Raw genomic sequence first — 24,881 nt, forward strand, 5'->3', positions numbered from 1 at the left:
GGTAACCACGGAAACACAGCCTGACCCTTAGGCCAGTGTCAGTGTGGGTTGTGTGTGCAGGAATTTTGCAGATTGAATAGAGTAGTTAGTTAAAGTATTGCTATGTTTCATTCACATTTTAGATGTGGGATATTGATAAAATTCCAAATGTGAAACTTTCCATGGTCAAAGACTCGACAGATGATGTATAAAGAAACGGAATGGCAATTAGTACATTTTGTAGGTGTACAATTTAGGGATGTACAAAACTACGTTTTCAAAATCATCTAGCCATTGGATTATCTGTACGACTAGTCAAGCTAATAGGGGATCTAGACTAGATTTACATGATACTTGATGTCTTTTTAGTGTGTACTGGCACAACTGTACATTTACATTATGTGTATGTGTTACAATTTAATGTAGTTTCATGTGTTATCGCTGGGGTCGGTAAGATTATTTTATGTTTTTGAAAGACGTCTCTTTATTATGTCAAATATTATTACAATTGATCAATTTAATGATCAATTGAATCTTTATCTTTTTAAATTCTGAATGAATCTTCAATTCTGAATGAATCTTTGCTGAATAAAAATATCAATTTCTATAAAAAAATATCCTACTGACCCCCAACTATAGAACAGTAGTGTGTACAGTATATACAGATAATATAAAAATAAATAGATTTTCTAACATTTTATTTAATTTAATTTGATATTTTATGTTATTTAAAATAAGACATAAAGATAATAAATTCTGAATATATTCGTCCATACCAAAATCCATCATTCAAATACATAGTAGTCATCCTAAATATTTTTGGAATTGTATTTGTCCATCATTGGTGAATGAAATTGCAATATGCCTTACTAAAAATAGAAAGAAAAAATACTATAATTTGCTGTTACGTCATGTGTGATCTTACTTGCATTCAGCAGAAGTGGGACGCAGTAATTCTGCAGCTATTCAGATTATACATATCGTACGGCAGATTGTAAAACATCACTCTAATTTGTCCTCAAGCCATAATCTGTCTATCGTGTCCCAACCTTTTTATCCTCTCCTCTGTCCTGTCTTGTCATTTCCTCCCATGGTCTCTGGTGACGTGCGCTCTCTCGATGTTGGACGGAGCCTGACACGCGCTGATGATGCGTGAGCGTGGCCTAAGGCTGATGACATCATCAGCTGTACAGGCTCAGCGTGGTGTTTGTGTGCGTATATGTGTGTGTGTTTGATGTTGGACATGTTGGACTCTTGAGCTTGTAGGCCTCTGGCAGTGAAGGGGGAAGGAGCTGTAAAATGTTGCAGTAAGTGCAGAACACCAGTCCTCCTTCACATACTGGCCATCATCTGGACTTTTATGCTCTTAACCCTCAGGATAAAGCTCAAATTGGCAGCTCTTTGTGTTTTTCTTGTATACCTTTAAAATTTTTGTCTTTTTTAGAATTCAAATGTTAAAGTTTTAAATCATATTTGATCATACTTTACAGTAATATTTATCTTTTACTGAAATAGCCGTCATTTGGAATAACTAGGCCTATATTTAATTGTATTTTATTTTTGTCATTTTTAATTATTATTTACATGTTATATATATTCAATTTTTCAATATATGTGTTTTATATATTATATTTCAATATATTTGTTACTTATTTTACAGTTTCTTTTCCACACATCATTTTATTATTATCCATGTATGTGGTTACAGCAAAATAATAAAAAACTGTGAAATCGCACCGTCACGGTAACAACGTGAGCTCCACAGACAGTCTTCACTCCTTATTGGTTGTCGCTTGCGAAATTTGCTAGTTGAAATCTCGGAATTTTTGTTGAATTCTGTCACCAATGGGATCATGTCGCTGCGTGTCGCTGGCGGTGTGAATGGGGCTTGGTGTATAAACATTATGGGAAGCGTACTAGCCAGACGGGATTTAAACTTGGTCGGCTGAAGACCCAAGTTTTGTTTGAAGACGAAAAATGTACCAAGCACAATGTTCTCTCACCATTCCTGATTTATAACACACACTCATAGTGTTCAGCATGATCTTGCGACTATCAGAACGGTAACGAAAGCTGATGATACTCTCCGTATGTTTTTCCGTCGTCTCCGGTCGTATATATGTAAATTGCGTAAACTTATTTCATCCACTGGAGCGAAAGATCTGAAAAAAACCCCCATACATTTACACACAGAACCTCCCCTCGAAGAAATCAGGGCAGAAGTGGTTGAATGAAAGATGGATTAAAACACCTGATGTAAACTGGAAATGTCTCCCTCATCTACTTGTGATCCGATTGACCAAAAATACCAGGTGTAAACGGGCGTTAACAGCATTGACATCTTCAGTTGTTTTAGCCTGTTTTCTCTATTTCACTGAAAAAACAAAAAAATGACGACGTATCTAGACAAAATTTTTGGCAGCCAAAATTTCTGTGTCTGTACTCCTAATATTGTCATTTTGCAAACTTTAAAAAAATGAACGTGATCATCTGTGTGATTACATTGTTTCGAGTTATCGAGGAAAGAGTGAGAGAAAGAATGTGCAGCTGTGTAAACAACAGGTTGATTCATTAAAGCCACATCGCGTGTTTTACCTGTGCGGGCAGGAGCCGCATTGGACCGTTGCCCTGTTTCCACGGCGACCCCAATCAGAGACGAGTACTCAGTGCAGGCATGAAAACATGGAAAGCACAGGAGGCACCCTGAGCAGCATACTTATGTAGTATACAGTACATCTATGACTACTACGCTATTGCAATAGGGTGTATGTTTCATGCAAACTTGTATTTCCCAAGTACGATAACACCAGAGCAGAGAAAAAAAAGTGGAATGTGTAGTGTTTTGTCATAGAAACACATAGTAATTATTAGATTGAGCGAAGCATGTCTCCAGTGGGCCAGAACAGGATTCAACAGGTCAGGAATGCAGGGAAGCCTCTGAGCGCACGCTTGCATGCGTACGTGGACACGCGCCGAATATATTTGCATATGAATGCCGTTTTACGAGAGCATCCTCATTATTACTCCACAGCAGATGATTTGAGTCAGAAAGCCTTCTAAGATTTACAGCATCACATGCCACACATACGTTCTCCTAGTTTAGTAGTATTAGCGTTATGCACAGGGTTTAGTAGAATTAGCCATTCATAACCACAATTCTGTAAACTTTCAGTCCTGGATGCAGTTTCAGTTGCAGAGTACACAATATAGACTGTTTCCAAATGCTGGCATGTCCGAATCTGATTCCTGCAGTCAATGCAGCATTTATGTATCCTTCGCTGTCCACGATAACCCACAATCCTGTGCAAGGATTTTGACAGATGATACTAGAAAGGATAAAAATGCTAAATGTCAATAGTTGCAATGTTGCAAAAAATATTTTCTTCCAGATTGTGACGTACATCCGAGTATAACAGATTTTTGGTAGATGCTGCTCTGCATCTCAAAGCTTGAGGTCCAGCTTATGTCACAAGAGAGAAGTCAGTCATTTTACTGGAAGATCAAGTTATGAGGTCAATTAAAGAGATTTGAAATGATGTGCACACAAGGCATTATTTGTTATTATTTATTAACTGTAAAGTATGGCACTTGAGGCCGTACTACGTTGTAAATATGTAAATATTTTTACAAAAACACCTCCCAAACATGGTTATCTTGAGCCTGTGATGGAGACTGTTGTTCTGTGTTGCTAGCTGTCATATAAAGGTTGATGTGTTGTTTGTCTGAGCGGACGTCTCATCTCCTCCCCTCCCCTTCCAGGTGTTCTGTAAAATGTTTGACTGTCTGCAGGGGGCTTCAGCCGAGGTAGGTGCAGCATGGAGTTTGGGATAGTGAGAGAGATGGGTCTAACAGCTGCTGGTTGCACATGACTGCTGTGGATCTGTTTGCTTTTGTTTGCAGTGAAGTCTCTCAGAGAGCGGTGCATGACGGTGCTGTTTTTATATTGATGAATATAGATACTTGACAATTAATCACCAGTGACATCTTAGATCCTTCTCGTCTTTCTGAACACTCTTCTTTCCAGCGGATTTCTCTTAATTTCCCATCCCTTTCTCTCTCTGGTTTTCATTCTCTCTCTGTTTACGGGCCGTTACCCCTCTAATCGAGGCCCTGGCTGTAAGAAAACTCCCTCTCTAAATGAAACGGGAATTAGAAGCCATCAGCTGGGCATTCTTCACTGCTTAAACAGATCTTCATTCTCCATGAAGTCTTGATGTGCTCTTGCACTGTCTGCAGCTAGTAGTGTATACTATATGTATGCATGCATTTGCATTTGTGTGTGTACTAAGGATGGGCATGAGTACCCATAAGTGACAGAAATAATTAATCATAAAACATAATAATTATGTGACTTGATTATACTGTAAATATACTGTACATCAAAACCTTTAACACTGATCGAAATTCATTAACAACTACATGTGTCGTAAAGATTTGTGGTTACAGCGGCATTTTTTGCGTGGGTACCTTATGATTTAGTTAATCTGAGAACATCATCATCTTTTTTTATGATGTGAGAATAGAGTGTTAATATTAGTCGATCTCTCTACTCTCTTAAACTTATATATCTGTATGCTGCCATTCAAAAGTTTGGGGTCAGTAAGAATTTGCATTAAATTGATCAAAAAAATAAATAATAATATATATATATATATATATATATAAAGCTTTGATAGATTTCTAAGTACGCAAGTTTTTATTTCCAGATCTTTTTTGTTCTTGCTTTAAACTAGGTTTGGAATGAGATGCATGAATATGAAGAATTGAATAATAAGAATTCATATTGTGTGTGTGTGTGTGTGTGTATCTTTAAATGACTGTGTACTAAAAAAAGCAAATCTTCATGTCAAAGTTCACTAGCCCGTTATAGTGTCCTTGTTCCTCCAGATCAGTGCGGTCATTTATCTCTGTCTCACTGCTCTTTGATAGATAGGATCTAGAACGCTGAAGCCCTCATCTGCAGGATCTGGAAGTCGTCTAGAGCATCACCTACTTCCTGCAGAGCCGCTGGTAAGGAGTGAAACTCAAGGCAGCAGTGGCGCCTCCTGCTGACCGGTGAATGCACAGTATTGGCACGCCGCACATAACTCATTAACAACACAATCAGCAATCGTGTCTGCATGATCGCTGCTCTTCACAGCCTGATCTCATTTCTAAACAGGGCGTGAAAGCGGTATGAAATATGTTTATTTGGCCTCTTCTATTTTTAGACTGAAGCCCAGGCGCTCTCAAGGTCAAACGGAGGCATAACTGTACTGAATTGGAGAGCAGAGTGTGTGTTTATGTGTGCATGCATGCTTTGGCACAAAGCTGAATGACATGTTTGTTTTCCCCTCTCCATTTATCTAACCACCAGCTCAGTGGGTCTGTAATGAGTTATTAGCCGCTGGTCAGGCCTTTATTTCCAGCGCTACAGGCAGCATTAGAATAGGAGCCAAATCAGGAAGCGATGGGTCTCTGAAATGATCTCTCTAAGAGGCATCAATGGCACACAGAGCTTTGCTGAGCAACACAGATACTAATCTGCTCATTAAAGGCCATTATATCTACACTTTGACATACACACACACATTTCGGAGTGATTTACAACCAGAGGTTAGTGTACCCTGGGTGTACTTTATTTTGTGAACATAAAACAGAAATTAGAGCTTTTTACTGATAGGTCTGTTGGGGTAAATACTGCTTTAGAACGTATGTGTCTAATATGCTGACACTGAGCCAGCTCAAACACACAAGAGCGCGTTGTGACCTCTGACCCCTCTCCTTGATGTCGTCATGAGAGAACAACAGCGCACCCTGTTATCCAACAGTTCTCTTTCTCTCATGCTAAATTGCTTGCTCTGTTGTAAAATGCCTAGTATTTGGGCGATATTTGGCTTTGCCCCGTCACCCACTGTCCCCCTCTTAATTTCTCAGTCACATTCCAGACCCCTTGATAAATGGGTGTTGTATTTCACCAGCGTGCACAGGGGTCAGCGACCCCACACTGCACTGTACTTCAGCTGGGGTAATGGATGTGCCCAGTGGCCGGCTGGGAGGAGAGGTCAGAACAGCCGACCCTGGCACTGCCCTAACCCACCGACAATACTGCAACCCTTGAGACCCAGACATCACGGTGTCTCAAAAAAATCTGTCCGTCTCGGTGAACGTTTGCCCTCTCCTCCTGTGGGCTAAATGAGGTGTGTTAGATTATATGCTGTGGTGGAGACCGAGAGCCTTGCTCTCCAGTCTCTCACACAGATCAATGTGATGTTTATCTGTGGGTCAGTGGAGTTAATAATTTCATCTGACCCGCCTGAACTCTATAAGCACCACTGCACTGCAGCGGGACTGACATGACTGTCTATGTATTACATGATGCTGCTGTCTAATGGCGTTTGAAGCATGAAACACTTTCATAATCTCTGTTTTAAAGACACTTGACACACTGATTCATGTTCTGAGAATTGAGATCCAGGCGTGATCTTTAAATGCGCTCATGCATGGCACTGTTCTCGCTGGAGCCTCATCAGTGTCTACTTTGTTTAAGTTATTGGGTGCTGTACCGGTTAAAGCTCAGGGATGATATCAAGGAGGTTGGAGGAACAAACTCTGCAATAGGGGTGTTCCATGAGCTACCATTGTTCCCTTGAAGTTCAAAGCACTTAATCACAGGATGTTCCAGGGGAATTGGCCATTTCGGTGAGAAGCTTTGTCCCATAAAATGAGCAATATGGGTTTTCAATAGATATGATACCAATAATTAGAGAGCTGATGGTCGATATCATGCCTATGTATATTATATAGGCTTACACAATTTAATTATAGCAAATGAGATGCACACAAAACTTCTAAAATAAAAATAAAAAAGCAAGATAAGCTAAACATTTTATTGGGTTATTAATTTGACTGACATCTATCACTATAAAACAGTCGTGCCCAAAAGTGAAATCCAGAGGTGATTGATTTGGAGATTTGTTTTTAATGAGCCTAAATTCGATTAAACCATCAAAATATGGGGGAAATATTTTATATATATTTAAAATATTTTGAATATGAGGGAAGAATAAAACACTTCTACAGCTACAGGTTTTATTTTACCATGTAAAACATTCTTAGAAAAACTCACAGGAAAGAACACACATTGACTAAAACGTAATCATCAGTTATTTATATTTTGTTGGTTCTCTTTTGTTTTTGCATGTGTTGGAATTACAGCTTGGCAAAAAAAAAAAAAAGTCCTCATAATTGCATGTTTCATAGCTTTATCGCAAATAAAACGCTTCTCTCAAAGCACATCTGTGCAATATTCTTTAACAATTTTTTTATAATTTGAATAAAGGGTAAACGTTCCTAGGCCGGACATCACTTTTGATCACTACTGTACTTACTTACTTAAGTTACTGGTACTGTAACTTTTCTCAGTGTCTCACTCAAAAGCTATACCGTAGATTGTAAAAAGGCTGTGGATGTGAGATTTGAGTGAATGCGGCAGCGATTGGAATTGAAGGGACTGCAGATCTTGGAGATGAGAGAAACCAGAGACTGCATTTCAGACCTCATAACTGAACTCTGACCTCTCCCCCTTCATCTCAAGCTATTTTCATTATTAGTTATTTGCTGCTGTGGTTTCGCTCAGCCTTCAGCATGTCAAGCCATCTTTTCCCTCAGAATACAAAACAAAGTTACAAGAATACAAGTGAATACAAACAAGACAATATAAGGATACATTTGAACAAGAGGCATGCCATAAAAAAGCTAATTTATTTAGAAATATTTATACACGCACTGTTCAAAAGTTTAGGATCAGTAAGATTTGTTTTTGAAAGAAATTTATATTTTATTTAGCAAGTGTATAATTCATCCAAAGTGACAGTAGACATTTATCATTTTACAAAAGGTTTCTATTTTAAATAAACACTGTTCTATTCATCAAAGAATCCTGAAAAAAATATTAAACAGCACAACCGTTTTCAATATTGAAAATAATAAGAAATATTTCTCGAGCAACAAATCAGCATGTTAGAATGATTTCTGAAGGATCATGTGACACTGAAGACTGGAGTAATGATGCTAAAACAGAAATAATTATATTTCACATTATTTCTGTTTTTACTGTGTTTTTGATTGGAGAACTGCAGACTTGGTGAGCAGAGAAAGTGACTTCGTTCAAAAAATCTGAATCTCCATCACAAATATCTGATATCTAATTTAGCTTGATTTATTAAAACTTAAAGACATTCTTTGTGTGATAGAGTATTTATAATCTTAATTAAAAAAGGCCACCCTTTTCATATGATGACTTTTTCACCCTAGTACACCTCAATGTATCATTGGAGATCTATATTTGACAGTAAAGAGTGGCATGAAGACTAATCAGATGAAATAAGACAGGAGTCGGATGGCAGAGAGACTGGTAATGAGATTACATTAGATGGCAGTTACTGATGGCCTGTCAGCTCTGGCTGTGGTGGTCTTATCTCAACATTTCCTCGAGACCACCGCTTATTGCCTTATCAGACACCTGGGACCCAGAGACTGTGTTTCTCACACTGACTCGTTCATTTTCAAGGGCAGAGAGCAAAGCTTGGATACACTGGGCTATGCATACACACACACTCACACTCACACATGCAGTGAAATGCAGTAGACTAGAAATAAACGAATGAAGCAGTGTATCAGGCAATTGAGTTTATATCAAACGTTCCTCATTCCCCACAGATAGCTTCAAACAGCTGCCGCGTTCTGATTACAACTGCGCTTTTTATTGTTGGAAGCACATTTCCGAAAGTGGGAAATCGCAGTGATTCATAATTAACCTTTCAGACAGAGTAAAGCTATTTGTAAGAGAGCGTAATAACACCGTTAATGTCTGGGAAGGGTATTACCTCACAATCCTCCAGACAGATAGTTTAACTGGAGGAACATAATTAAAGCTGTTGTTGCGGAGACCCTTATTCACTTCGGTTGAATGGTTGAGGTGAGGTTCAAGCAGAATGGGCTACTTGGAGAAACCAGCCCATGGGAAAACGGTCCCCTTCCTGGAAGTGATGGTCGGAGAGAGTGGCGTTCTGCTAGGGTTAGCACTACATTCCTGCATTCCTCTGAGAGGGGGAGGGGAGGCCGGCTAATACTGCGTCTGTGTCCGTCTGAAGGAGACTCGTAGGATTGTTTGGTGTCTCACTTTGGTGTTTGCATGTCTGTGTCCATGCATATACGATGGGTCTCTCTCTTCATAGTTGTTTTAGAGTTTAGTCACTCTCTGGCTGCTGAGAATGCTGCAGTTCTCACCAGATTTATGGATTAGTGTGTGTGAGTTGACTAAGTTTGCTACGTCTCACATAAATTCCCTTAAAGCAGTCCTCAAAGGCAAAAATTATTCACAAGGAAATAATGTTCTTACTATTATTTTTCGGAGTATTGTAAAGGTTCAGATTAGGGTTAGTCTGTTAGCTTTCTGTAAAAACAATAGAAGCCAATGGTATGTTCTCATTTAGACTGCTAGGGAAATGTAGACACAAAACAGTGCGAAACAAAAGTACATTTTCTCTTAAAATGGGAAAATAATATCAAAACATCAGAGAGGTCACATTTAAAAAAATAAATAAGAACCTTTCCTGAGAAATAAATAATAATAAAAAGTCATTCAGAGGAAAGGGAGACACAGTTAGCTATTCAGCTTGTCAACACATGTGATGAACATTATAATTTTTTGGGTGATTTATTACTGATTATATATATATATATTAATATTATATTGATTTTTTCATATTTATTTACTTTTTTTCATATTTTTTTTTACATTTTGTTTTACCTTGCTCCATTTTCCCCTTTATTTCCTTTATCTCTTTGTTTACGGCACCATATTCATTTTCTGTGCTGTCTATTTTGTTACTGTACGTACTGTATACGCTTCGGTAATGTTGTAAATGTTACCAATCATGCCAATAAAGCTCTGTTTAGAGAGAGCACACCTTTCAATGGGATCCAGAAACCAGAGAGCATAAAAAAAACCCGGATTAAAATGAAAAATCAAATCAGCACTATCTAATTAACCAGCGGGATGCCCAGGTTCATTTATTGCTCTCCTCCATCTCTCCCCTCCTTTTATATGCGTGTGTGTGTTGGGAGAATAAAAGGAGGAGGTGATGATTGGAAGGCTCTCTGCATTTTTGAGACTGTGAAGAGAAAACACACACACACACACACACACACACACACACACACACACACACACACACACACACACACACACACACACGTACACGGATTGTGAGTGATATCCCCAGCACTCCTTGATTATGCTCAACTCTACATAATGCCATTTACTTCCTGCCACATTAATGCTAATCTTTTTATTGCAGTGAGGTTGAGAAAAGTGAGCTAGTCGTCTATTGCTGATGTTGTTGTGTGTGTGTGTGTGTGTGCGCGTGCTTATTTTGCTTGCTTTGCACACGCCATAAGTCTCATCCTTGCAACTTTAGATTAAAAGAGAGGAAGACTGATTCACTTTGTGGTTTTTAATCATCTTAAAGTATTACCATGACTGATAAGAGGACAAATAATAATGAGAACCCAAATCTGAAAATAAACAACAAATATAATTATCTATGGAAATTAAATTTCGGTAGTGGTCTGATCAACCCTGTTACTCCTGCTGTGTGTTAAGTGTGTAAAATAAGGCCGTGATTTAGATTGGGATTGATTTTCATAGGGGCTAGGTCTTGTTTTTTCCTGTTTTGTACAAATACAGGCGCTCATCCTCCGTTTGTGGATAAGGGAAGACCGAAAACACTCTAGAGGGGGTTGGAAAGCTGCCTGTCTGCCGGTTACTGCATCTGCTGCAGTGTCCTGTAGGACAAATCATTGTCATTTTTGTGTAGTACATGTTTGTGTGTTTATTTAGACTTGTGCTTTTCAGCAAGTGTGTGTGTGTGTGTGTGTGTGTGTGTGTGTGTGTGTGTGTGTGTGTGTGTGTGTGTCTGTGTGTGTGTGTTTTCACATGAAAACACAGTGTGTGGCTGAGGATTTTCTCTCTCCTTCGTCATAAGTAGTTAAAAGACCTCGGTGACAGACTGCGCAGCGGGCCTGACAGTCCCAACAAAGAAAGGAACTCTTTATTCCTTTGTCCTTCAAAGCTGCATGAATATTGCTGTTGGCTAGGGGGCCGGATGTCTCAATACAAGGATGTGCATTGTTTTTTTCTCAGAGCAGAGACTAGAGCAGTGCATCATGGGCAGGATGCTGATGCCGCTGCTGTTGTTTTCAGGAGCTGCATTAGTAATTCTTGATGATGTGGCACCAAAGAATTACTCTCCCAATACAGCCTTCATTCAGACTCAGGAAATGCTTTGAATGTTTCTCTTGACTTTGACAGTGATCTTGGGGATTATTTTAGCCAGACTTTTCAAAGCATTCATCATAACAAGCCATAAAGATGTCATATGTCACTGCCATATTGTGGTCATGTCAGGATATCGATGGGTTCAGATTATTGGAGAAGGGAAGCAACACTTGTTGATTGGGGAGCCTGAAAATTTTAAACTTCTAAAAAAAATCCCTTCAAAGTTAAATATTCTATTAAATGAGGAATGCACAATTTTTCAGTATCATATTGGTATAGGACAATATACAGGTTTTTTTTTTTTTTTTTTTTTTTGCAGAATTTATATATATATTTTTTTCTTTTACAAATTAGAATAAAATTTGCCATAATCGAACACCCACTTGTTCTTTAAAAACTCAAAATTTATATTTATTTTTCATACTGTACATTATAATGTTGTGATGTCTAAATTCACTTAGCATTCAAAATGATTGTTTTTTATTTAATTTTTTGGTGTTTTATTTTTGTATTAATTTAGAAAACAATTGTATTCATTTTTTTGGACATTTATCATTTATCGTTCATAACTTATAATTATTGTCTTATTGTATTGGCCAGTGTCGGTGCATCCCTACTTTAAAAACAAAATTAAAACCATGTTCATTTAAAATCAACCAGTTTGTTAATTCAAATAGAATGTGTGACATCTACCAATTAAAAACGGTTAAGGTAAAATTCCAACCAATGTGAAAATTTGTGAGGAACAATGAGGAACATTGAATACAAAACCAAAAAGTTAAATCTTATACATTTGTATGTTATATAATTTTATATTTATTATAATAATAGTAAAAAGTATGGAATAATTGACGACGAGCCGTTGAATTATTAGAAAAATAATGCACACCCGAGGTGGTAATGGCCGTTACACCTCAGGTGTGCATTATTTTTCGAATAATAGTCAATTATTTTGTTTATACTATGGTTACCAAACCTCAAAACATTGTTCAGATGATGTTTTTTAAAACGTTTGTCAGGTTTTTCTCCTTAAAATGCTTTTGTGTGTGGGACTAATTTCTTACGCATCTCATCCCAAGCCTCCGTTGCTAACAACTTGGAAATAATTTGTTATATTTTTTTCCCATATTTATTTGCTAGGTCAGTGTCATTTTGGGTTTTGGTTCTATAGGCTGTAAAGACCTTTGAAATAACTGAAATCATTTGGCTAGGTGAAATGGAACTGCACTGTGGTCAAGACCTGCCCGGAACTTCTACTACTTCCCTGAAAATAATTGCACACCATAGAATGTTCGTCAACCAATCAGAATCAAGCATTCGACAGCCCCGTAGTATAACCTAAGATAAAGTACTGTGCTGTTCCTACAGACCTAGTGTTTTAAATTCTACTCATTCTTGAAGCTTGGCTTTATTAAATAAATCATCCTGTTATTTTGAGATATAGCCTAGTTCACCTTCCCACCAGAATTTTCCAGCAGATTCATCTGGAATTTAGAGGACTGATGTAGAGAAAACCTAACAGAGATGTTTTACTTCTTGGAATGGTTCAGTGTAGAAGAGAATAATTTTTTTTTAGACATTACCATGGGCTGGTTCAGAGGGAAATGGGATTTCCATATTCACATTATCTGACCCTCATCTGTATCTCTAAATGCTTGGTCTGTTCTGGGGTGCCTGTGTCCGATCCGACTTGGGCTGAGCTTTTCTTGCCAGATTGCCCTGAATCTCATGACACGCACGGCATGCGGCGGGTTACAGAGGCCACGGGGCAGCGGTCACAGTTCCAGAGCCGAAACACTGCCAGCTGAACAACATTGTGCGTAGGTGTGACAGCCTGACCAAACCGAGACCGGGCCGCTCGGACACAATGGACCTACTGTTCCACACTCACTGAGCCATAGCTATCCAACAGAGGCTACGGTATGGAAGATGTTCATATTCTAGCCATTGAATATTTAATATAGAACGATTTCAATCTTTTAACGAAACGTGCAGCGGAAAACAGAAAAGATTATCTCATTTTCACCAGTCTAGTGCTTTGTGACAGGCAGTTAGACCTCTCACCTCCAGACGAGCATCGCCCAACACCCGCCTCTTTCTAATATATAACAGGATTGTGATTAGTGGGCGCTGACGGAGGGGGCTTATTAGCTGAAGAGCGAGAGGGGTTGGGGCGCTAATTGAAATGATGTCTGATGTGATAGCCTAATCTCTATGATGACAAAATCCATGCACACTTGCTAATTTCAATGACAGCTCTGATGTCACTCAGGCTTAGCTGACGGAAATAAATAACAAACATCCCAGAGAACGTTAGAAGGAGCGAATGTCGTCTCAACCATCGAAATCCATCTTGCGTAGCAGACACCCCGCAGTGCGAGATGAAGTGCTGCTCAATTGTCATGGAGACCAGACACGGCACCTTGTGGCTTGAGAAGACAGCCACTGCGTGAAGATAAGGGATTCAGATTCATACGGCACTTTCAATTAGGGAGAATCGTGCTGATTTGACACCAGTTGTGCAGTGTAATTCACGGCCTCAGATTCATGGGCTTCAGGGGATTGTAGTCGTTTAGGTTTGGGGTGGGGGTGGGGGGTGACTGTGTCTCAATTCCCACTCTCTAAAATGTGAATCGTGTGAACATGAATTTGGGTACTAAAAGGGCTTTGATACGCTAAACATTGGGACACTGACGACTCAATTACCTGTGACACGATCACAAGGTCAGGCATTAAAAGCACTGGTGTTTGATATCATCGCTGTGCAACACACCATTGTTGTAGCTATTAAAAGCTTGTCTTGCATCATTTTATTTTTTATGCAAGATAATATACATACACTACCGTTCAAAACTTTGAGGTCAGTAAGATAAAAAAGAAGAAAATAAATGATTGCTTTTATTCAGCAAGGACGCACGCATTTGATTGATCAAAATGTCTGTAAAGACAAAAGTTTTAAAAGTTTTGTCTACAAAACAAAATATTCAGTTATAAACGATTAGCTGAATTTCAATAAATGCTGTCCTTTTGAACTTTCTATTCATCAAAGAATCCTGAAAAGATGTATCACAGAATATTAAGCATTAAGCATTTTCAACATTGATAATAAGAAATGTTTCTTAAGCACCAAATTAGCATTAGAATGATTTCTGAAGGATCATGTGACATTGAAGACTGGAGCAATGATGCTAAAAAAACCCAGCTTTATCATCACAGGAATAAACGGCATTTTTAAAAATATAAAAATTGTTTTATTCATTACATTTTTATCATTATTTTAAATTGTAATAATATTTCACAATATTACAGTTTTTACTGTATTTTTTAAGAGACTTCTTTCAGAAACATTTAAAAAATCTTACTGACCCCAAACTTTTGAGTAGTGTACATAATGGACATTAAAGAAAATTTTATAATGTATGACAAAACTAAATAATATATCAGTATTTTTCTCACATTAACAATGAAAGTTAATGGGGCCCAATATGGCTTTGGACCTAATTGGCATTAATTGTTTGTGAAAAAAATGCTTTTTCAAAATATTTTCTTTTGCGTTCCATAGGGGTTTGGAACGACATGGAACAACATATACAGAAAACAGAAAAAAAGACAGGATTTTTAAGCATATATCCCAAATTAAAATGGTAGCCTCTACTAAATATTCTCCACAGGATCATCTATCAAATCATCTATCAACAAGTGATATACAAAACTGGCTTTCAGGTCAAAATTAGAGAATATTCTCTGGCAGGACAGTTCAGGTTTTGGAGGTTTCCACTGAGGAAGGATTTCCCTACCTCATTGACCTCTCTCCTGACCTCAGCACCAGCCGACGATGTCATGGCAGTTTGAGGACAGTGCGGCTCTCTTCTGTCACCTCTCTTACATTCCAGCTTTTAGGAAGGAATGGTGTCTTACTTTGTGCCTTGCTTTCATCTGAGGACTGGAATTTCTATCTGTTTTGTAAATTGCAGAAGACCGTCCGTTAGGACATGCAGCTTTTGCCTATTTACCACATTGATTTAAATGTGGATCCCAATTTGACCCCCTGACCTGGTCAGTCCCTCACTGGAGAATTGGAGAATGATGTCATGCTTTGAAATGAGTGAATTGTGAACACAAAAGCTGACATGAATGGATTAGCGTAGTTTATTTACTTAACTATCATGAGTCATTTCATTTTTAAATAAATATATGTGCAATCAGGATTACTTTTGAATTTATTATTATTATTATAGTAAAAAAAAAAAAAACGTTTGTCTTTTTTTAATGTGAAAAATAGTCAAGTTTCCCCCCCGATAATTTGTACTGCATAAATGACTAGATTAATTTAATTTGAAATGAAGATAGAAAATAAATAGACAACAGAGTTTTGCTTCAGTAATACGTTAAGTAAAAAACAATATATCCTCTCAGTCAGGATCCATCTACCCAGTCATTCCTTTTTTTAATTAATTGTTCTTTAATAATTCAGGTTAGATATACTGAAAATAATTTAAATATTTTAAAACACTGCAAATGACAATGGAGTTTAGCTTGTTTTCTCCTGAGGAAGTAGAGAAGAGTTGTGTGCGGTGATTTACTTCTAGAACAAAAGGATGAGCAACAAAGGGAAAACAGAATGTTTGAAGCTAAAGGAAAAGGTCTAGACAAAGCTGTGTGTTTGTGTGTGAGGGGTACAGCGGATGGCCAAAAAACCAAATGTCCGTGTCTTTCTCAGGTCTACAGAGAGGTTCACTAAACATTCCTCACAGGCAGGGGGAGGAAGAGGGTAAGGCTCATTAACATAAGAACAGAGACCTCAGCCAATCAGCAGCAGGGAGAGGGAATGTCAGGTTTGAGAAGGAACTGGGCGGGTGTCAGGTTACCCTATGCGTTCTTCCCTCCTCCTTTTGCCAGAGAGGGAGGGAGAGAAAGAGCACAGGACGGACACCGAGAGAGCGAGCGAGTTCAAGACAGAGAAGGATATGGGACCGTCTCATTCTTGCCCTCTGACATCACGGAATTGGAGTATGTGTTAGGAGCTGCCCGGATTTTCTGCCCGTCGGAGACGCAGAGAGATTTGACAAAGAGCTGGACGGTCCGAGGGAGTTTTCATCGGGGGTCAAATCTCAGGCAGTTTAGTGCTGTCTGGAGTCCCAGAGACTCACACAGCGGGACTGAAAATGAATTATCTGGTGAGTGTTTGCTGTTCTCGTTGTTGTGTGAACGCTTTAAGTTGGTTATGCTAAATGCCCTCGGGTAATGTATCTGGAGTGAATGGGAAAGTGTAGTCATGGTGGACAGAAGAAACACAAGAGACACTTTTAACTTTTTAGTTTTTCTCAGTTTTTATTTGACTTCAATCTAATACTTTTTGTCTTATTTAACTTTTTATCATTTTTTAAGTAGCAACAGATCAGAACAAGTAGGCTATCAGCTTAAAAAGCTCTTAAAAGAGGCAATAATAATTGCCATACCACTTTACAAAAAGGCCATCAGAATATATCGGCTCCATTTGAGGTTTTTAAAAATCTCTTTTCTTGAGGAGCAGTGAGTTTTGAAAGCTTAGGAGAGAGTGTGAGAAAGCAGGCGTAACGGGAGAAAGAAGGGAAGGAAAAGGAGCCCTGCCGCTGTGAGCTTCTCTGCTGACTCAGGAGAAAGCTGAAAGATTAAGGTTTTATGGAAAGGAGCAGGGGAAAGAAGGAGGGAGAGAGAGAAAAAAGAGAGGGAGAGAAGAACAGCATGAAGCGACTGGCCGAAGCATCCGTTCCTTGCCATTGTTTGAAAGCATTGGCGCTCGTTCAGCTTGTAAGAGTTTGGAATGACACAGTGCTTTGGTATTTGAACGTGAGAGTTGGGCTGTACTGTATTTCCGTCTGTGAGGAATCTGGACACTGGGATTCACCCCCTGCACAGGCTGGGATTTTCCCCCACCATAGAAATTGACCTTGAAATGGTTATGGTCAATTATTAGTGCATTGAATATCATAATGTGAATTGAAAACAGATGATAACTGGGTTTTTAAGAAGTATGAGGAGTATGCCATTTATTATATTGCATTTTTTTTTGTTCCAAGGCAAATCTGTCTGTTTTTTTAATCGGTTGAAACCAGTGTCAGTATATATTGGTTCCTCCTGAGGTGGTCTGTGATGAAGGCGGGGAGTTACGTACTCTTGTGAGTGGGCCGTTGGCTTATTGAGATCACTCTTGAATTGAGGTAACCAGGCTGAATCAGTTGCTAAGTTAAGAATGTTGAGTCATGTTGTGTTAGGGATCTTCAAATAAAAGAAAGACCCCTTCTTCAGAAGACATCTGAGTAACCTGAGTCCATGTCCCCTGTATTGCCTCTCACTGACTCAACCCTGACTCACCCTCCGGCTCTTGGGTTTGAGAGGGAGGAATTCCCCACCGCTGGCCTGAACCCCACACCCTCTCCTGCGGGTCTGACGGACAGGACCTGCTCCTCATCCTCATTATCCTCATAATCATACACACATGAATGTCAACATCAGGCTGTGTAGAAGTAACACTGATCTGACCAAATTTAACCCCTTTGGTAACATTACGCATGTTATGCAGAAGTATTGAGGTCCAAAGTAAATCAAGCACTACAAGAAAACATTTACAGACATTTAACCAAGGTGGGATCAGAACAAAACAGGTTTCCTGGTTTGACCTTTAATCAATACCAGAACAAATGCTTTGATTCCTAAATTTTGAGGCATGACATTTGGCTATATTCATATGTTACATCCTGTGTTACCAACCGAATCTTAGCATATTAGTTGCTCTTAGGTTAGTTAATGGTTTCCAGTTGCACTTCATTTGAATATCGGGGCCAGTTTATTTGACACAGATTAAACCATCTTAAAAAGAGTATGACAGGGTTTTAGTTTAAATATGATGAATTTTATGCCTAAAACAGTCATATAATCTCTTCAAAGGAACATCTGATTCATTTAATATCTCAGATGTTTCTCCTAAATGTCTTTTGAAATAACTGAGACAGCTGCTGTCATACAGTATAAAGCTATAACATTTGCATAACAAAGCTTAGTAATTTGGTCAAAGAAGAGTTTGATAAGAAATATTCAGTATATATTACAGCAGGCGTTCTCAACCCTGGTCCTGGAGGGCCACTCTCCTGCAGAGTTTAGCTCCAACCCTAACCAAACACACCTGATCCAGCTAATTAAGCTCTTTAGGATTACTAGAAAGCTACAGGCAGGTGAGTTTATCTGGTTTAAGCTGGTCTTCCAGTCTGGCCAAGTCGGTGTTTAGCTGGGAAAGTTCCTCAAACCAGGCAACAGACCATCCTGACCACCAGGCCCCGGGACAATCTAAGACCAGCAAACCAGCTCAGGCTGGTTTAATATGTTTTTCTCCTGCAGGGTTTAACCTAATTTCTTAAAGAGAAACAGTTGTGACATTTAAGATAACTTATTTGTGATTTTTCTTTCCAGTGGGTCTTGCTATACCCCTGACTCTCTTTGAACATGGGCAGCAGATGTTGTTTAGCTGCCTGAGTTTAAAGTGAATATGATTCTGTGTTTCTCCCCCGAGCATGAGAAATAACCTACAATAGCTTATTTCAAAGACTGAGAACTCTTCAAAGAGACAACTAAGAGACAAGAGTTTCCAATACAATTGTGAGATGATCATCATTTTTCCAATAGCTTCACACTGTGTGTAGTCGTACACATTCCATGTCAGAGCTCCTCTTCCTGTCTTTGTATCTCAAGCCTCCAAGAGTTTATGGCCTTGTCACTGTTATTGAACTTAAGGAATGACTGTTTGAGGTCGCAGTGACGCTCTGTGCTGGAAAGGAATAATCTTGTTCTATTGAAGGCTGTCATTTTTGGATTTATTGTTTGGCGTAGGCAGGATTCTGGACATGTTTGTGCAGTGATGAAGGTCCTTTCGCTCAGGGTGAAAAGGAAAGTGTTTATAGCACATGTTGTAGTCCTTATGAGAATTCCCTTTGTCCTTGTTACACTCACATTTGTCTCTTTTTGACCGTCCCAGCTCTGTAAATCACGGCGTAAAGATCAGCACATCGGCATTGTGTTGCCGTGGAAAAACATTGGCAGTAAACCAACACTCAGTCGTAGCCTGTAGCTACAAGAAGCTGCTTTTTAAAGAGTGTGTTGCAACCTCACCCTGCCAGAAAAGGAGGGGCAGAGGAGGTGTCTTTGTTTTTTTTCCAGTCAACATGAGTGAAATAGATGGTGAATGTTAAGAGTTAAGTTCATGTAGGCGTGTAGTTGTGTTTCTGGGATGAGCTGTGTGTTTTTAGGATTTAGATGCAATGGTGTGATTTTTGCCTGGCTGTGAATCACAGAGTATGTCTGTACTAGTTGGAGATGCACCATGCAACAGTGGTGTGTGCATGTGTGTCTGAGTGTTAACTGTACTGAGGACATGAAATGGAAAAGGTAGACAATATGGAAGTGTGACTGTGTGTTGTGTGGTGGGCAGAAGGTATGGAATGTGGGCTAATATCTGTGTTAAATTGAAGCTGTGGAATGTTTCAGGAATGAAAGGATGGGTCTAGTCTTGCATTGAGAATGTTACAAACACATTGGCTGGGCTATCTAAGGGTGTGTTCACACTTCGGTTCGCTTCGCTTGGTCCGGACCAAAAAAAAAAAAAAAAAATCCTGGTCCGCTTAGCGTTCACATTTGCATTATCACCAAACCTAAATATACCGCGCCTAAAGGCATATGGATACGTTCACAACCTGATTGGTCAGCTTTTATTTTGTATATTTCGTGACAGAACTTACCGAACATCTAAAACAATGCTGTGTGCTGGGCTAAATGCACGCATGTATGTGTAGCCTACATATAATGGTATTTTGACCAGCTGAGAACTCGTGAAGAGCTTATCAAATGTGTAAAGGAGTCAAAATAGTGGCAGGAATCCCTCCGTCACACTCAAACGAAGATCTGTGACGAGACTCTGTTCTGATGCCTGTACCAAACTGTGATGGGCAACATCACGACTATGACGAGGAAAAACAGGTATGCAGAGCTTTCTGTCCTTTTTAGGCATGCATCTTGTGTCATCATGTCCGTTTTTTGGTTCGTTTACATGTATTTGGTCCGTGTTGCGTTCACATATCATTCGAACCGCACCAGAGTTTGTTTGGAAGCGGACCGAGACTCATCTTTTCAGCGGTCTCAGTCCACTAGTTTAGTGCGCACCAGGGTTCGGATGGCAGCGTTCACACTAACTCAAATGATGTCAAACCAAACATGCCAAGTGTGATCACACCCTAAATGTGACATACCATAGATTTCTATTATAGTACGGTATGGCAATTTTTTGTAAAGAAAAACAAACAATTACATTACAAATAAATGCTGTTCTTTTGAACTTTTTTTTAACATTCATAATAATAAGAAATGTTTTGTGAGCACCAAATCAACATATTAGAATGATTTCTGAAGGATTATGTGACACTGAAGACTGGAATAATGAGTAATGACGCTGAAAATGCCATCACGGGAATAAATGGCATCTTAAAATATATGAAAATTGTATATATTTCACAATATTACAATTTTTACTGTATTTTTAATCAAATAAATGTAGCCTTGGTGTGCATAAGAGACTTAACAAAACATAAAAAATAAAAAAATCCTGCCAAACACAGTTGAAAGCACACACTATATATGATTATATATATGCTTGGACATATAAATCCATATTTCTTCAAATTTATGTAGTAAACTGCGACTGTATCATCTGTTATTGTCCTTTTTTTTGCTTAGGAGGTTTGTACATACACTCAAGCTAAGGATTAATTATGTGCCTCCCAGCCTTGCAGGCCTGTTGTTAATACTCAAGTCTGGTCTTGTCTGTTGTAAACTCACCTATATAGTGAAAATAGAGCAGGCCACTGGCCCACTGTTTGTCTCTGCCATCAACCTTCTGTTATTGTCTTCTCTTCTGTTGAGATTTTCATGTCCCTTCCTGCGAATAGAGTGGGATTGTGCCCCACTTACATTGCATACTTCCAGCATGATTTAATCTTGTAGAAGAGACATTCGGCCAGTTCATATACATCAGAGAAATCTGTTTTAGAGAAATAGACACTTGATTATGATCTTAAAGGGATAGTTCATCTAAAAATGAAAATTATGGGGTCATTTACTCACCAGTTTCTGTGGACAGAAATTGAGATTTTTATACCAAAATCATACATTTTTGTAACCGCATAAGGGTTAATAAATTATGACAAAATTACTAGTTGGTCTATTTCTTTGTGACTTTCTTTCCATGTGTGTGTCTGTGTGTCATGCATGACTGACACAGCTGATAGCGGCAAACGTCCAAACACGCGTCTGGCTGTCTGAGTCACATCTCTGAATCTCAGCTCTGATGACTATCGCTACTGTCTGATACAGCGTCTGCTCCTTGTGTATATGTCTGAAAATGTGTCTACAACAGCTTACCGTTCTAAACTTCACCAGCCTTATAATTACTTCATTCAACCTGCTACTTATGCAACCAGTAAGCCCCTCAAAATAACAAGCAGACCGCAAAATAACACCCAAGACTGAGACGCTATATAGATGGGAAAATGTATAGGCCTCTTACTGAGTTGTGTATATGTTCAGATAAAATGTCTAGCTTTTGTTCTTGTTTGGTCAGGCTCAGGTGTCTTATGCCTTGTTTTGTCTGCAGCGCCCATCTGTTTTTAAACCAATGAAAACTTTTGATGAGGTAGGGAACGTTTTCTCCCAGAGCTCGGGAGGTGGATGTGTGATGAGAATAGACCCTAGACAGATGAGACTCTATCTTCAATTTGGTGCGAACGAAAACCATGCCATGAGGGACAGAAGTACAGCCTGTTCAATATGTCAGACTGTACCTGAATGTTGATCAGCAAAACGTGGGAAGATTTAAGATAGTCGAACAGTCAACGCTCAGGTGCACAGCTTACCTTTCGTTTATGATCGGGCCGCCTGCACTGATATTACAATTCTGGCTGTTCATTTTTGTTTATAGTTTTGGTGATATTTATGTATTTTTTATTTATTTAATTATTGTCATATTATGGCCGATAACTTAATGTCTGATATAAAAATTCGATACTACATTGTAATAAACAAATAAAAAATGTAAACTAAAATGAATAATTTTAAATGCTACAAGTGAAATTAGGCATCACAACATTATGATGTTCAGTATAAACAAATGTAATATTAATTTTAAGATTGGCTAAAGATTACATTTAACAGTGTTAATATATTAAAAGATTAATTTACATTAACATTAAAGATTAACTTTAAGTGAGGGTGGACATGGACAATAAAAGATCCAATATCGATACTTTATATAAATAAAAATAACTCTAATAACAGCTGACAAACCAGCTTTATTAATATGTAAATACTATTTTAGTATATTTTGAATTAGCTTTTTTTCAGTTTTCATGTTAATTTTAGTTTAAGTTTGACTAATTGTGTACTTTTGTCATTTTTTAAATATATACTGTATTTTAATATAATTTTAAATATCTTACTTTAAAATAAATCTGTTTTAGTATTAGTTTTAGTACTTCAACTTCAACCTGTTAATTACAGTGGCAGTTAGTAGCCAAATAGACGATTTTTTTAAAACAGCCGATTTTTTTTTTATTTAAATTCGATTTTTCATCTAATATGTATATTTTATTTTATGTAAGCTTTATTTGAATGACCAAAAATAATTTTTAATAGTTTTAGTTAACAATAACAACACTGTGACAACTGTTATGTTGTACATAATATGTAAGCTCATGTTCATGATGATCTATAGCTGTGTTGTAGAGGTGTTCGTAGACTGTATCCGTGTCCTTGAAGCTAATGAGCTCACACACACTCACAATAACAAACAAAAAAACACTACCTGCCCCCACCTTGCTAACTTTACTAGTGTTTGTCCCATGGGGTCATGCAGAGGCACCAGACAAAAGCACCCCATCAACACACACAACACAACAATACAAACAAACACACACACACACACACTCATTGGCCTGTCTGTACAGAGCGCGCTCCAGCAGCTGGCACATTACCTCCTGTTCAGTGGCTCTGTCTGAATGAAGCGCTCAGCCCCTTCCTTCCTTCCCTCTCTCACAGGTCCACATCCCTCTTTCCTCTCCCGTCCATCCTGTGGAATTCTCTTTCATTCAAAAAAATATCTTCCTCTTTCTCAGTCACTTTTATCCCCATTATTAAAGGAATAGTTTTCCCCCAAAAAATATTTCTTTTTTCATTTACTCACGTTCATGTCAGTCTAAGTATTGTAAAAGCACCATAAAACTGAAGTCGCGTGGATCATTTGTGTGATCATTTTATGGTGCTTTTTAGTAATTTGACACCCCCAGTCCTCATTCACTTTCATTATATTGAAAAGAGTGACTAGGATATTCTTCAAAAATTCACTTTTGAAAGAGTGAGCAATCACTTTAACATGTGGCCTGCAAAACGCTCTCGCACTCATGACCCTTTTAAATGCAAATGGATGAACGTTTCCTTTTATTCTCCATTCTCTTCCTCCATCTCTTTCATCCATTCTCTCGGTCTTTCTCCAGAGATAATAAAGTTTAGCATCAGTCTCTGTGTGCTCTAGCCACAGGGAAAGTGTTTGACCTGGACATTTCCATGGTGATGATTGCCAGTGAGAAATGAAGCGAATCTCTCGTCATCCACTCATCTTAAGCCTCTATTCCTGAAACAAGACCTACATGTTGGCCAGTAACTAGCTTACAGTAGCGTGACAGTAACTCAGCTATTGTCAAAACAATGAAGCTTATCCAGTAAAAAACAGCTTTTTCAAAAAATCTGCATTGTAGTGTTTTAAAGTGTTATATTTTCTTTAATGTTATGTTGTATTTTTACAATGTACACACTTATAGTTGAACAAACTGCTCTCTCCTAAAATGTCTCTTTCTTAGGGACCACTGGGAAGTCTAATCGTTTTAATGAATTGGCCTGAGGCTTATTCACTTTATTTCACTTTTGGTATAAAACATTTGCCAAAAATATAACTTTTTGTGTTATTAAAAAACAACCAAGCCCAGCCCAGGTGAGAAAAAGTAACACAAAAGCAGCGTAACGCATTATTTTCCATAAAAAGTAACTTAAACCAATTCATTTTTTTTTTTTAGGAAGTATTGTAACACATCACTTTCAGTCATTTGTAACACTGTTTGTCACTATGTTTTTGACTTGGTTATATAAATTAGAGTGTTTCTAGTCTTAACAGTAGATTTATGTATCATTTTCTGTCTCCATGATTAAATTAAATTATAAAACTAAATGATATCTAACTATACATATTTCTATAATATACTGTATTTATAGATATTTAAGAAGCCATCTGTGCTAATTGCTAATACAAAGACAACATTGGACAACATAGAGAGTTCAATTCAGCAATCATTGACTCTTGAACAGGTTCTTTGAATGAATCAGTCAGAAAGACTCATTAAGTTTTCTTAAAAAGTTTAGTTTGTCTGCAGCTTAACTGCATTTAGTGATGAATAGCTCCAAGTATTTTCAAAGCGGCTTCCAATTACTGCTTGATAAATGACGATGTACA

General features: G+C 38.2%; 1 protein-coding gene across 4 annotated transcripts in view; it reads left to right on the forward strand.

Moving 5' to 3' along the window:
* Window positions 1–24,881, forward strand: part of bcar1 (BCAR1 scaffold protein, Cas family member) — an 88,543-nt gene that overhangs the window by 23,462 nt on the left and 40,200 nt on the right. Inside the window, exons 2-3 of one of the 4 annotated variants that reach the window (XM_079620375.1) lie at window positions 3,739–3,783; window positions 4,909–4,989. The exons of 1 other annotated variant lie outside the window; for it this stretch is intronic. In XM_079620375.1, the coding sequence (XP_079476501.1) occupies window positions 3,739–3,783; window positions 4,909–4,989 (126 nt within the window). Of the gene's footprint in view, window positions 1–3,738; window positions 3,784–4,908; window positions 4,990–16,199; window positions 16,480–24,881 lie in introns of those variants that run through there. 2 more of the 4 variants (XM_079620376.1, XM_079620377.1) reach the window with 2 other exon arrangements.

This window comes from Phoxinus phoxinus (assembly GCF_949152265.1).
Source record: "Phoxinus phoxinus genome assembly, chromosome: 8".
In the NCBI taxonomy this organism is placed as follows: Eukaryota; Metazoa; Chordata; class Actinopteri; order Cypriniformes; family Leuciscidae; genus Phoxinus; species Phoxinus phoxinus.